This window comes from Spathaspora passalidarum (genome assembly GCF_000223485.1).
Source record: "Spathaspora passalidarum NRRL Y-27907 unplaced genomic scaffold SPAPAscaffold_7, whole genome shotgun sequence".
NCBI lineage: Eukaryota > Fungi > Ascomycota > Pichiomycetes > Serinales > Debaryomycetaceae > Spathaspora > Spathaspora passalidarum.
The window spans coordinates 50,449-65,223 of record NW_006767431.1 but is presented as its reverse complement, the minus strand read 5'-3'; the positions used below and the strand labels follow the sequence as shown (position 1 = coordinate 65,223).

General features: G+C 35.9%; 4 protein-coding genes across 4 annotated transcripts; 1 reads left to right on the top strand and 3 right to left on the bottom strand. All coding sequences in view use genetic code 12, as the record gives it.

Moving 5' to 3' along the window:
- Positions 1-446: 446 nt before the first annotated feature.
- CPH2 (Cph2p) lies at positions 447-2,457 on the bottom strand (the record flags this gene model as incomplete). Its single annotated transcript, XM_007377178.1, has 1 exon — positions 447-2,457. The coding sequence occupies one exon, from the start codon at positions 2,337-2,339 to the stop codon at positions 984-986; it is 1,356 nt and encodes a 451-aa protein (XP_007377240.1).
- A 5,121-nt stretch (positions 2,458-7,578) lies between these two features.
- Positions 7,579-9,975, bottom strand: SPAPADRAFT_52369 (ubiquitin-protein ligase; the record flags this gene model as incomplete). Its single annotated transcript, XM_007377177.1, has 1 exon — positions 7,579-9,975. One exon carries the CDS (start codon positions 9,973-9,975, stop codon positions 7,579-7,581), a length of 2,397 nt encoding a protein of 798 aa, XP_007377239.1.
- Positions 9,976-13,651: 3,676 nt separating this feature from the next.
- Positions 13,652-14,766, bottom strand: HET1 (Het1p; the record flags this gene model as incomplete). Its single annotated transcript, XM_007377175.1, has 1 exon — positions 13,652-14,766. The coding sequence occupies one exon, from the start codon at positions 14,723-14,725 to the stop codon at positions 14,132-14,134; it is 594 nt and encodes a 197-aa protein (XP_007377237.1).
- SPAPADRAFT_143199 (uncharacterized protein) lies at positions 13,691-14,068 on the top strand (the record flags this gene model as incomplete). Its single annotated transcript, XM_007377176.1, has 1 exon — positions 13,691-14,068. The coding sequence occupies one exon, from the start codon at positions 13,691-13,693 to the stop codon at positions 14,066-14,068; it is 378 nt and encodes a 125-aa protein (XP_007377238.1).
- Positions 14,767-14,775: the final 9 nt, after the last annotated feature.

Here is a 14,775-nt window from a genome sequence, read left to right as displayed (position 1 = left end):
ATATGAAATAGTTTGAGATGAATTTTGGAATTATAGAACAAATCCAAGATTAATAATGCAGCTAGGGGGGCTGGAACGTACAACGAGTTACGTAACGATGAAACGTTAAAAATTAATTATAAACCCCAAGGTTTCGGGGGTAGTGCCGAAGATTTATATCTCTTAGTTCATTTTATCACACTCAGCATTTAGCAACCTATCAAATATGTATTGTCTACCCAGATCTTATTGTAGCCTACCGCAACCCCCCGGTGTAATGACAACGAAACTAGCCCCAGACCTCATTAATACCCGAAACAGTTAGTTTTTACTAGTGAAAAAAAAAATTTTTTTTTTTTTTTTATCCACAATAATTTATTTTGTAGTGGCTCGAGGGCTGTGCGAACATGCATGTTCCGTGTACACCTCCATGCGGGAATTTCATGTGCGTTGCTGCAAGCAATGACATCAACACATTTACACATTGCTACACGACCCTATTGATTATAATTCAACTGCTGGAACAATGACATCGTGTAAATACGGATGGCCCCATTTCAAATGTCAAACTGAAACAAAAACCTGGCAAGTGCCCCACTTGCCCATTTCGAAAGCAATACGGTCTTACTCGTGTGATTCCCCGCATTTAAGGGTCTATAATTAGACCCTATTGTATCTATTTAAAATGCTCTTTGAGTGAGATCGTTGTGCATACTGAAATAGCAATCTACTACGGTCGCTACGGATAAGGAGTATTAACTTCGTATAGTAATCGGCTGTAAGTTATGCGCTTAGCCAAGCTTCTATGATACATTGCTCAAGTTACAAACAATTGATATTCTTTAAAGACGAGTTCTACAACAATAACACTTAACGAATGACAACTGTATTAACAAGAAATAAATACTATTTATAAATTTTATGATATAAAAACAAGAAAACTATACATATAACATATTAAAATCAAGCGAAAGCATTAACAAAGCATATGGGCTTCACTCTATTCAATCTTTATTTATAACAACATTATCCTCAGTTTCATCCTCAACTCCATTTAAAATCATACCTTTATTAACCACAATCTTGGTTAATTCGGATCGTAATTCAACTTCCATAAAGTCAGTTAATTTAGTATCGTTTAACCATTCACGGCAATTCTTTACTAAAATGTCCAATGCTTCCGAGTCCTCATCAGCAGTAGGTTTCAAGTTATTTATCAATGTAACCAAAGCAGTGAATCCAAGTAAAGTGAGTTTGGAACTAGAATCCTTCAAGTAAAACAATAATCTCAGCGCTTGAGATGGTTGTTGAAGACTAGTAAAGTATAAAATCAAACAACTGGTTAAAATGATAAACTCTTCTTCATCAACTAATCCCAAAGAAGCAACTAAACTTCTTTGAGCACGTAAACTAGGCTTAACCTTTGGTGGGGCTGGAGGAGCATCTTCAAGCTCGGTATTTTCTTCGTCTGAAGTGTTGTAAATTTCATGATCAGTTAAATCTAAGCCTTCAATTTCCGCTTTGAATCTATCTAATGAATTTTGGACCTTTCCTCTTAATGAAGCATACAAGTTTGGGGAGCGTTTAGAATCAATAATTGTAACAAATAATTCAAAGTATTTGTAAATGCTGGATTTCTGATCCAAAATCTTTTCAATGGTTTGTACATCGTTAAGAATTTGTTCATGATCTTCATTCAATTCTTCAAGGTACGTCAAATTCAATTGATGAATAATTTCCAACAATCTCCAGTTTAAAACAATACCATAATAATCATTTTGGAATTCCTGATACAATTCAACATATTTGATATGATTTTGACCATCAGTGATTCCGTTATGAATTAGCTTACCTTCAAATACATTAGTTAAACGAGCAATTAAATCTTCACTGGCAAACATGGAAATACCGTCAACCTTACCAACTAGTTGGTTCAATTTCTTCAAGTACTTATCATCACTTTTATCGTGAAGATTCATTAATAACCCGGCCTTCATCATTAATTGATGGTTAATAATTGGGGTGAATTTGGTGTATTTGCTTTGCAACATTCTTCCAATTAATAATGACAAGAAACAATTTTCAAAATTAATTTCACAAGTGTTTAAATAAAAGTAGTCAGAAACTAAAGTGGACCAACTACCTTTAGCCGAACCTTGTAAATGGCCAATGATCAGGGTACGTTCTTCAGGAGATAATTTATTAGGAAGTTTCATACCAAAGCTTATCAAGAACCAATCTATTAATGGATGCGAAGAGCTATTTTTGTTATTATTCTTCTTGGCTGGAGTCCTTACTTGGTTGAAGATGGGTATTATAATACTGGCTACACTTCCAAGTACTAATAATAACTTGGTCATGTTCCATAATTGAATAGTCAATGGACTTGGGTTGAGGATGCTATTAGGCAATAAATAAGAAAATGGTAAAGCTCCCAAACTACGGAAATCATTCTCACCAGAACCTCCAAATAATGAAGTACCCATAACTGCAGCCATACCTCCCAACAATAATCTATTAGGCTGCGATTGCTGCTGAGGTTGGCTTTGGGGTGGTGGTGGAGGGGGTGAGTATTGATATCCTTGTTGCAGAGGAGAAGTGTTGAATGATTGATTAGGGTAAAAGGCAAATCCTTGCTGTTGTGGTGCTTGTTGTTGTTGTTGTTGTTGTTGTTGATGATGTGGGTGTGGTTGATGTTGAGGTGGAAGGGGGATTGGTTGCTGCTGTATCATTCTAGGCATAGATTGTGGATTCAAATTTGCTTCTTGAATCATTCTTTGCAACCTAAAGTTTTGTTCCTTTAAAACAGCATTCTTGTTTTCCAAATGTTTAATATATTCTGTAGCTTTGGTAAGAACACTGGCTTTGTTTAATTTAGAAGCAGGAGTTAATCCTTCCAAGTCAGCCAAGGAAACATCATTGCTCCCTGCAGCTATTCTAAGAGATGGAACTGCATCACGAAGTTGAACAATCTTGGAGTTAATATTGGTTCTATACTTCTTCTCAATCATATTATGAGAATTCTTATCTTTGGATTTAGGTTTGGTGATACCATTCGCTTTCTTTGGTTTGGATTTGGATGTAGGTGGTTTTAAACTATCTTGACTATATTCCAGTTTAATAACGGGTTCCGGTGAAGTATAAGTTGAAGAACCCAATGAAGGATTTGTAATTGGTGTGATTTCATCATGAGAATATGAGCTAGTGGAGTTAGATCTCTTAGAAGTATCGTTAGATAATATTTGATCCAATGATAAATCATTTTCAGCCCCACTAGCACTACCACTGCCATTAAAGAGTCCGTTGTTATCACCTAATTCTGGACTAATGTAGTCATTCCACTCAACAGAGTTGTTATCTGAAGAATAGTTGGTATTAGCTTGACCATTGGTGTAGTTGTTGTATCTAGTTGCTTCGTCACCACTTGCAGACAACGGTGAGAACATAGTAGGATTTATTATATTGACATTGCTATTAGCTTGACTAAGGTTGTTGTTGTTATCAGATGGATTACTGGTGTACGTTTCAGAAATGACATCCAAAAATTCATCTGCATCGTCAAAATTAAAGTACATTTGCTGGTTGGCGTCATTTCTACCATTCATGAGATTAGTGTCGTTAGTAGGAGCATTCATAGTGAATGCGGTATCAAAATGTGACATTTCGTAGATTGATTGGGCGTTGATTTGTTAAAATTAATGTGTGTGTAAAATTTATTCGTCTTGTCGTTCCCGTCTGTTTTTACTGTGCTTCCGGCGCCACTGTATTTCAGATTAATTTGTTCGGTTTGAATTTGAGAATATATGTATGAGATTTCAAGCTGGTGCTACTTATATGATAGACGAGTTATTACCCTGTCTTTATGTGTTCAATAGCAGGTAAGTAAACACTGTTGTAAAACTTAGGTAAGAAAAAGGGTTGTAAAAAAGAAAAACAGAATCAGAATTAGAATTAAAAAATGAAAATCCAAAAAGTAAAATCAATGGTAATAAAAGAAAAAGGGAAAAAAAAAGAAAATGATATATATAGCGCAAGGCAAAAGTCAAACTTTTCCTAAAGAAGGTGAATGTGTGTATGTGTATGTATGTGTGGGTTTTTAACTTTTTGAAAGAGTTTGAAATTCCAGAATGGGAGGGGGGGCTCCCAGCCAAAATAATATTTTTCGCCCTACGTAAGACTCCGGAAGCAAATCCGAAGAAAATAAAATCTTGGGAAGGAAATTCGGAAATAACTGACGAAATGGTAGTAGTTCAGATATGAATTTTTATGATGGGTCCCGGTTATTTCCCTTAATTTCGTCAAAAAGAAGTAGTATTTAGTATTATATGTGTCAACGTGCCCTGTCAGGCTAGGTGTATTACCAATTAAGTAGAGTAGTCTCCTCAATTTTTGGGCGCGGAAAATTGCAAAAGAAAAAAAAAACGATTCAACTAAAAATCAGGCCACTTTTTAGCCCTCGTTTGCAACAATCAAGTTTTAATTGCGGGTGCTGTGGTTAATTTCCGCTATATAAAAGAAAAATCAAAATAGAGGAAAAAAAAATATAATAAATTAAGGGCAAAAAAAAAAAAAAAAGAAAAAACAGCTGATAAGTAGCTGCTATGCAGGATGCCTACCACAACCATTTTGCGACCCCTAATTAATTTGCTTTGTACGAACGATATAAACTAGAGGCAGTAGAAGATAGATCTGATTTGAAATATTTTACTGTAACGTTGATGAAATTCTGATTAATTCACGTTCAACAATGAAGTGTAGAAATGTATGACCTAATTCTGGTGAGCCCCCTTTACATCACCATTCCTACATGGTATCCATCAAACTTACGTAAACATATTATTTGTCATTTCAGGGTTCTTACATGACCACTTCTGTAGGTGTCACATTCTCGTTGTAAACACAATCAAATTGCCGAACAATTATAATTTATAATTATTTCGGATTGGCCTTCCAGCAGTACATGGTCGCCTGGGTCATAAAGTTGCATATTTCCATTTAAGCCTATTGTAGAAGGGGGTGTTGATATCAAACAAAAAGAAAAAGACTAGACAAGAAAAGCACATCCATAAGAAAACATATGAAAGTTCTTTGACGATATAGGGTGGCTAATACACGCGCTAATTTTCTTGGTATCAAACCTTCATCACAGGATATCTGTACCACTTAGTTACGATTTAAGAGGGAGTCATGGCTACTACAACTCCTTAATGGTAAGACGACATACCGACATTTTGTAATTTTTATGTCGCATGGTAAACATAAACCTGCATACAAGTCAGTTGAGATTAAGTTGCAAAATCCTGTACCAACAACTAAGAACTGATCTTGTCATACCATTCATTCTAGATAATATCGATGTAATATACTGATTAACTGTGACATGATTTATCCTCTCCTGATTATTTCCACTCGCAGTAAAGAGTTTGCGTTCAACAACAGAAACAACAACGCACCTTGCAACTCTATATCTTTTTAATACTTCTAAGATGTTTTCAATCTTCAAAGAGGCAGGTACCTCATTAAACACCTTAAATTGAGAACGCTGTAAATGAGTAGAGCAATATGTATGAGTTGCTTTATATATTGGGGTATGACAAGATTTCAATGCAATTTTGCAAGATGCTTTTGGACCGGTTCTATCAACAAATTTGAAAATTTTGTCAAATTAATATCATCATATTGCATCGGTATTACTCCCCCTTGAATATCACTAAAAAAGAGAACTGTTCTATAGTATATTTCTAGTTTCCAAGTGTGTTGCTGGTTTTTTTGTTGAGGAATTGGTAATTACCCAAACTATAAACATAAATAGTTTGTAAAGCATTCAATTTTGATTGCTGGACAACTTCCCGAAGATCAATTAAATTTCCTCTAATTGATTAATGAATTTGATTTAATAGTAAATAAAATATTGATTCCAAGCTAGCTCTAGACTCTTTATATGAGATAAATAAGTTTAATTTGAACGATCTGATTTCAGTTAGATTGGAAACCTTGAAGTCTTTTTCATTACTAAATTCGGCAAGTTCCAATGATAATTCTCTGAGATTAAGGCACCCAGCGCTGGTTAGAAAATTCAGAAATGTACCTTTGTTTGTAGATTTAATTTGAAATGACCCAATTCCTTTAAAGTCGGTACGCATGGACAAGGTAATGCTATCTTGTAAAGAAGCACCATCTGTAGACAATTTCATCACTGAAGAGTTATCCTTAATAGCATAAAGTAAGTATTTATTACGTAAGTTCAACAGACCGCTCTTGTTGAAAGTGAAAACTTTTGGTGAACCCACATTGAAATCTTCCTGAGGTCTGATATGTGGATATTCCAAATTAATGATATATTAATCATAAAAGTTCAAATTCTAATTTTGAAACACGATTTTCTTAACCAATTTGAACTCAGGTAAACAACATACTCGTTCAAATTGATAGATTCTATTCAACAAAGTGAAATTAAAGAATAAAATGAACGTAAATATTTTTGTCTATAATACTAGTATTCCTATTATCATTCTAATATAATGATTCAAAATGTCTCATTTTTCCCAATTCGTAGAATCTAAAATTAACTTACCGAAGCAAAACTATATCAAACTGGTTGAGATATTCAAATGTCTTATGAGGAGCTTGATCTGGTAAGAATAGAATTAAATTATCATTCGATGTTGAGCATGAAACAATACAGCTGTTGTTTTCTTGTCCAACTTGAATGGATAATTCCTCCGTGAATTATTTTAATTCCAAACTTGCAGTATTGATACTTAGATCAAGGATGACCCTTGGATCTTTCCCACTCATTACCACCTTCAACTTTAGTTTTCTTTGAGACATGTCATTTCTCCTTTGGTATTTGCAATTTCTCTGATTTTGAACTATCGACAGCAACAAGTTGTTTTCTTCACTATCATTTTTTGACTTTAGAGTCAGTTATCCAGTTTCCAGCTTGGAAAGGTTTAAATGCATGAATCGAGAAGACCACCTCCTCATTAACACGGAATATTACTTGCAGCAGGTTTTTGTTAGATGTTTAAACACTTTTCATACCGTTGCCGCTCTTCAAAGCTAATACATGTATTAGACTCAAAACACGGACCAATCATTTAATTAGGATTAATATAATATATTCAACTGTTTCGGGAAAACTTATTGTGCTACTAAAATTTCTTTTTTGTTCTAATAATCATATTTTCGATATTTTCTGGCGATCCATATCTCAAATCAAATGTACGAATTTTCTTGGCAATATTTTAAACAGTTTATTATTTATGTGCCTCGTATTCGGAAATGCAACAAGGCAACATGCAGGGCTGAATATTTACCTTGTAGTAAATTGTCTTTTAATTGCCAGGTCAACGTTATACTAAAATCTTAATTACCAACTTAAAATAAATCAGTAGTACATAAATGAATCAACTAATAATTTTTCAGGTCCATGTCAATGGTTTCTTGGCAACTGATAATGCACTGATTACGTTTTTTTTAGTGAACAATAGATCTACAAGGAAATAGGTCTTGCGTTCAAACCTTCAATCTTTCTACATATTGCAAAGTATACAATGACAATTCCAATACCAATTATGTACACTACTATATATATTCTTATATCGGTGGTAGACTTTCACGACAAATTGGACAACGTAATTTGTACTTCATCCAATTCTCTAAACATTCATCATGGAAAATATGATGACAGGGTGTAATCATATATTTTTTATTCATTTGACCAATTTTCTTGATTGCTTCATTATTATCGGGTTTTATCAAGATAGGTAATGTCACTTCATTCATACAAACGGGACAATCTGATTTACATTCCATTATCCCATCTTCATTGTTTTCATCTTGGGGTTTAATACTAGATAAAATATCACTAGCAAATTTGGTCTCCAAATCTTTAAGTGAAAGAATTTGTTGATAATCATATGCTTGTGGTAGCCATTTTTCATTGATCCAAAATCTAGGTCCAAAATTATATTGTAATATTAATAATATAATTTGGAATAATACCCAACCAGTAACAGCAAGTACTAAATTACCATCAAATCTATGTCTTAATGGGTTGTTTTGGTATAAACAAACATAATAAATTGGTAGTAATCGTATTACACTGCTTCCAAACACGAATTCCCAACTAAATGCCTTTCGACGATTCTTCAATGTGTTACGTAAAAATTGAGGCAACCAATAAGAATTAATAAATATAAATCCAATATATTCAGTGATCTTCCGATATGTTAATCTCCACGTGAATGAATTGAATATAATGAACATAAATATTATGCTAAAGGTAATACCTACTCCAAGTATTGAACTTGAAGCTCCGTTTGATTGCCAATCGGCATTTGTTTGTGGTACTTGGTTGGCTTGAGGTGTGGCAGGGGCAGGGGGAGGATTAGCAATTGGCAATATAGGCCCGGTATCATTTTCAGTTGGTTCAGAACGAGTTTGTCCATTGACTCCTCCTCTCATTATTTCCCACCATGACGCACCTTGTTCATTGGCTTGTGTGGTTAAAACAGAAACCATAAATCTCACTTCAAAAATACCGCACATGATAAATGTAACAACAGTAATAGCAATCAAAATCAAGAACAAATCTTCACTTACAGATGCAAGGAAAAAGAAGATTAATGCTAATGTAGAATCTTCAAATCCTAAAAGGAACAAAGACGTGCTGGAAATGAGTGATAATTGTCCTGGAGTTCTGGATTGTTGCATTTGTCTCAAGAATAACATTAATTGGCAGAACACCAATACTAATAATCCTACTAAACCAACTCTTAACTGAGAAATCCAAACTTCGTTACGCAAACCAGAAAATGAGGTGTTTGGTTTATTTGTCAAAATAATTCCACAATCTGGTGAATAAAGAAGGAATTCCTTCACGGAAATTTGTGGTATATCTCGTGGAATGGGTCTTCCTGTGGGTCTTCGCAATTCTTCATCAATCATTCTCAATTCATCAAATGTATATTCGGTTTTCTCAAATTGAATAAAAGATATAAATTCACATTTTTCTTGAGCTCGAATAATTGAACCATGGACATCATCCATTAGAATATCTCTTTCCAAATTAGTTATATTCTTGTATTGGCTCATTAGCTTATTGGCAATCTTAAAATTTTCTTTAGTCATAGTTAAATGACTTAGCCCATAATCCCCAAAGAATTTAGCACTGTTAGTGGCACTTACCATGGCGCCTAATTTTTGGAAATAGACTCCACGTAATTGGAGTCCATGACTTTGAATTTCAGGATAATCTTGCAAATTAAGGTCTATCTTGGCAACAACCGCATCGTCAATTCTATCGGTTGTTTCATTGTATATGAATTTGGAGAACTCGGGATTTTTAAAATTGTAATCAAATCCGGAAATATGCATCTTTATAATTCCATTGCCAGTTGTGATGTTACCTACTCTGTCAACAGGTCTTTCAAAATAGTCACTTTGGTCTCTATCAGGTATGGTATCATCATTATTTCCATTATCTGTGGGGATATCTCTATTGTAGGAGCTATAATAATCCTTCAAATACTGCGGAATAACTAAATTGACCGGTTTAACATTTGAAATTTTCACATTTTTAAACTCGCCTTCTGCTCTACCCGAAATATTTAACATATAACTGCCTGCAGTATCCTCTACTCTATCCTTCCCCCAGAACGATCGGACTCGTTCGCTTACATCATTAGGTAATACCGAATATTTCTCAATTTCTTCCCACTTTAATTTATCGGTGAATTTGTGAATGGGCCAATCCTTCGTCTTTTTCCCCAGAACGTGATCATCATATGATAATTGAAACCCTGTAATATTACCATAACCACCTTTATAAGTAGAATTGAACATTATCTCCCTTGATGTTCGTAACTGGTTTTGATAAGTAGTTAGGGTCTGTCGTTCCATGGACGAATGTGGCTGATCATTACCAGTGGGTACTAGAATGAATATAATCATTATTATAATTAAGAAAGCAGTTTGTCTATCCACCGCCATTGTTGTTGTATTGGGTGTGTGTGGTTGTTTATGGAGATCAAAATAATAGGTGGCAATATAAGATCTATGTTTTACTATGGGTTAAGAACAAAAAAAAAAAAATTATAAGTAGGGGAAGTTTCACAAATAATAAAAAATCATATTATGTATAAATATAAACTATATAGAAATCGTGGTATTAAAATAAAATATAATAATCGAAAGTCGAAAATCAAACGGGTAATGTATAGTCGCTCCTCTCATACAATTACCAATGTAACCAAGGAAGTCAATACACTCCATAACATTCTAATATTGGTGCGAGAACCAACGCCTTCAACGACAGTTTGAGGGTTTTCTCCGGTGCCAGGCTGTCCTCCAGAACTTGGTTGAGCTCCAGTAGTAACAGTTTGAATAGAGGATTGTGGAATCTTGGTGCCTCCTCCATTAGCTCCTTCATTGCCTCCTGGGCTACCTCCTGGGCTACCTCCTGGGCTACCTCCTGGGCTACCTCCTGGGCTACCTCCTGGGCTACCTCCTGGAACATTCAGTCCTCCATTAGGTTCTTCTGTTTCACAATCATCAGTATAACCATTACCTGGTACTGTTTGGTTGGGTCCTGTTGATCCAGTAGGTATGGTAGGTTGATTGGGTCCTGTAGGCACACCAGTTCCAGTAGGTTGACTAGGTCCCGTGGGTCCACCAGGGCCACCGGGTCCTCCGGGAAGTTCTTCTGTTTCACAGTCATCAGTATAACCATCATCAGGTCCTGTTTTGCTGGTTCCAGTAGGTGCAACAGTTCCGGTAGGCTGATTGGGTCCCGTGGGTCCAGCAGTTCCTGTGGGTCCAACGGTTCCTGTGGGTCCTGTAGGTACTTCTGTAGGCTCTTCTGTCTCACAGTCATCAGTATAATCATCATCAGTTTCAGTTTTACTAGTTCCTGTAGGTTTGGATGTTCCAGTAGGTTCTCCAGTTCCAGTAGGATCAACAGTTCTAGTGCCTCCATTTCCGGTAGGTCCTGCAGTTCCTCCAGTTCCAGTAGGAGTTCCTGTAGGTTCTTCGGTTTCACAATCATCAGTATAGTCATCATCAGTTCCGGTTGGATCTGTTGGATCGGTAGTGTTTGCACCAGTTGGATTTGGGTCAGTTGGGTTTGCACCAGTATCTGTATTTCCTTCATTTCCTGTGTTAGTGTTACCCCCATCTGCAGTATTAGTATTAGCTTCAGGGTCAGTATATGGAGGATCATTAGTATTGGTTTCGAAGTCAGTAAAATCTGTTTCTTCACAATCATATGTATAGTCCTCGGTATCAGTTGGATCGGTATCAGTACTGGTGTTGGAACTTGGATCAGTAACAGTGTTTTCTCCATTACTAGTATTGGTATTTCCGTCGTCATTAGTAGTGGGGTCAATGAATGGATCAATACTGGAGTCTTCTCCGTTGCTTGTATTGGTATTAGCTACAGTATTAGTAGGATCAATTGGATCAATATCTGTAGTATTAGCTCCAGGATCATTGGTATTGGTTTCAGGATCAGTAAACCCTGTTTCTTCACAGTCATCAGTATAATCATCAGTATCAGTTGGGTCTGAATCAGTAGTGGGGTTGGCACCTGTGCCCGTTGTAGGGCTTTCTTCATCTTCAGTGCTATTGTTCCCACCCTCATCAGTAGTGGGGTTAATCAATGGACCAATGCTGCTGTTTCCTCCATCGTCTGTATTAGTATTAACTACAGTATTAGTAGGGTCAATTGGATCAATATCTGTAGTATTAGCTCCAGGATCATTGGTATTGGTTTCAGGATCAGTAAACCCTGTTTCTTCACAGTCATCAGTATAATCATCAGTATCAGTTGGGTCTGAATCAGTAGTGGGATTAATCAATGGACCAATGCTACTGTTTCCTATATCGTCTGTATTGGTATTACCACCAGTATCAGTGTTGGAATTTGCACCATCATCAGTATTAGTATTAACCGCAGGATCAGTAGGATCAACAGGATCAATACCAGTAGTGTTGATTCCTGGGTTAGTAACTGACGGATCATTTGGGTCGGTTTCAGGGTCAGTGAAACCAGTTTCTTCACAATCATCTGTATATTCATCTGTATCTGTTGGATCTAGGTCTGTGTTGGTGTTTACACCTGCATCTGTAGTAGGGTTTCCACTATCCTCAGTATTGGTATCACCACCATTGTTAGTAGTTGGATCAATGAATGGATCAATGGTAGAATTTCCCTCGTCGGTATTACTGTTGTCCGTATTGGAGTCAATGATTGGATCACTAGTAGGGTCGATGAATGGATCACTGGTGGGTACAATGAATGGATCAGTAGTGGGATCAATGATTGGATCAGTAGTAGCGTTTTCATTGTCATTGGTATTTGGGTTTCCACCATTGTTGGTAGTACTGGGCTCTGGTACCTCAGGTTCAGTTTCACATATGTCGCATTCTTCGGTAGTTGTCTCTTCGCACTCACAATCTTCATCAGTAATGTTACAGTCGGTAGCATCGGCAGCTTCAGCTGCTAATGCAGCTACCTGATTGTCAGGTTCATCTGAAGAAATGCTAGGCTCTCCCAAAACTCGAAATAAGTTGGCATTAGATGAACTTGGTTGAGCGGAAGTTGAGATTTGAGTGGATGAGGTCGAAACTTGAGTGGAAGACGTCGAAACTTCAATGGCAGATGTTGATGCTTCAGTGGAAGACGTCAAAACTTCAATGATAGATGTTGATGCTTCAGTGGAAGATGGTACACCCTCTGGTACAATTGAGCTGGATGCATTTACAAAATTGAATGCGTTTAATGGATTAACTGATATTTGAGCTTGAACATCTACGGCTGCAGCTGGTGCAGAGACGGCTGCATTTGCTTTCACGCCAAACAAATCGCCAAGGAAAGATCTTCTATCAATTTCAATAACTGGTTTATTCAATTCGGCATTCGCAATTGAAACCAATATTGACATAAACGTCAATTCGGCTAGCGATTTTATTCTCATTTTGGGCTGTCTTCCCTTTCGTCAATGTGTAGCTGGTAAATGAGTAACGAAGATTGTCTAGACGAATTACAAAAAGGAAATTAACGTATATTCTTTCATATATAACTGTGCTAATATATTTAGTAGTGCAACATTAATGGGTGCAAACTTCACCATTTACGGTAAATAAAGTTCCTTGGGGCAAATTAATTTTTTTCTCAATTGGGGAATAAGTGCGGGTGTTCCAAACGAGATCTCACCCAATCGGGAAATTTTAGGGTATAATGCAGAGCCAAGAGAAAACTTTTTGTTCTATGAATAGAATTGTTAGATACCTATAACAGGAGGCACATGTGGATTATGTATGGTTACTTATCGAACTTGGTAATAATTCGGTAAGAGTTGTTGATGATATAATTAGAATTTGGCAAGAATTTGGCTTAAAATAGAAGAATCATTTGGGGATATAACGGATATGGGATATGAAAATTTTTAAATTTAGCAACATTCCTGTATTGTTCGCTCATTCTGAGTGAAATAGCCTATATGATAGACATTGTGGAGCCTCTTCCTTTGTTTTTGTTTATTTACCTGTATCTTTGCCTTATGAAACTGTTTTGATATGTGTTATCCAAGGTTTGCCAATCACGTGCAGTTTTGTATGTATGTCAAAAAAAAATAAAAAAAGAATTGTTGAAAAAATTAAAACTCTGGAGAATGATTTTGACCAAATAGGATATACCTAGCAAACAATGCGTTCAACAGCTGTAAGATTAGTTAGACAACGCCGTCCAACAAGAAATGAATCTCCATTACTTCCACCATTAGTATTATACCGTAGTATATTACGAGCACATGTTCATAAATTGCCCAAGGATCTACGTTCATTGGGTGATCATTATGTTAAGGATGAGTTCAAAGCACATAAGAAGATAGATAATCCTTTACATATTGTTGCATTTTTAACCCAATGGCAAGATTATTTACGTCAAATAGATCACGGTAGTTGGTTACATAATAAATTAAAACATGAGGATTTGGAAAAAATGTCCCCTGACCAAATTGGACAACTTTATGAATTAATGAAAGCAGCGAAAAGAGTTGATGAAGATGGCGAACATACAGAGTAAATATAGAATGTGTGTGTGCAACAGTACATCTGACAATGTAAATATCTATTTAGTCTAATAAACTTATAATCCCTTACCATAATTTCCAGAAGTGAAGAAATCCATAATAATCTTGACAATTTCTTCTAAAGCAGCTAACCAAGTCTTTAATTGCTGTTCAACCTTTTCTTGATCAGCACCCAATTTAGCAAAGAAATCCTTTCTATAAGGACAAGCCTTCATAGCTAATCTGAAAATTGGCTTAACCAACATACCATGATATTGAGATAAAGTTTTACCATAGGCATCAGTGAAAGTTGTGGTCATTTCGGAGGTTGGGTTGTTGACAGTTTCTCTCATGGCTTGAGCAGTAAATTGTAACCCACGAGATAACCATAAAAGACCTTGAGTAGCAGTTTTGTTCTTGGTTCCAGCTTCAGATAAAATCAAATCTTGCAAAGTGGCAGCCTTGGCTGGTTCAGCTAATAACTTAGCACGAACTTTGGTGACATTACCAGTCATATCATTTTGAACTACAGCAAAGGCAGAAGAACCCAAAAGGTCAAACAATTTAATTAAGGATTCTGAAGCAATTAAGAAATCATTGGTGTCGATCTTACCGTCAGTTACTTTAACGTCGGCAAAGGACAATTTCATTTCATCGAAGAAGGTAGACATGTTGGCGCAATTGTATGTATATAAAAATTAAGTCGTCAATAAAGAAATGT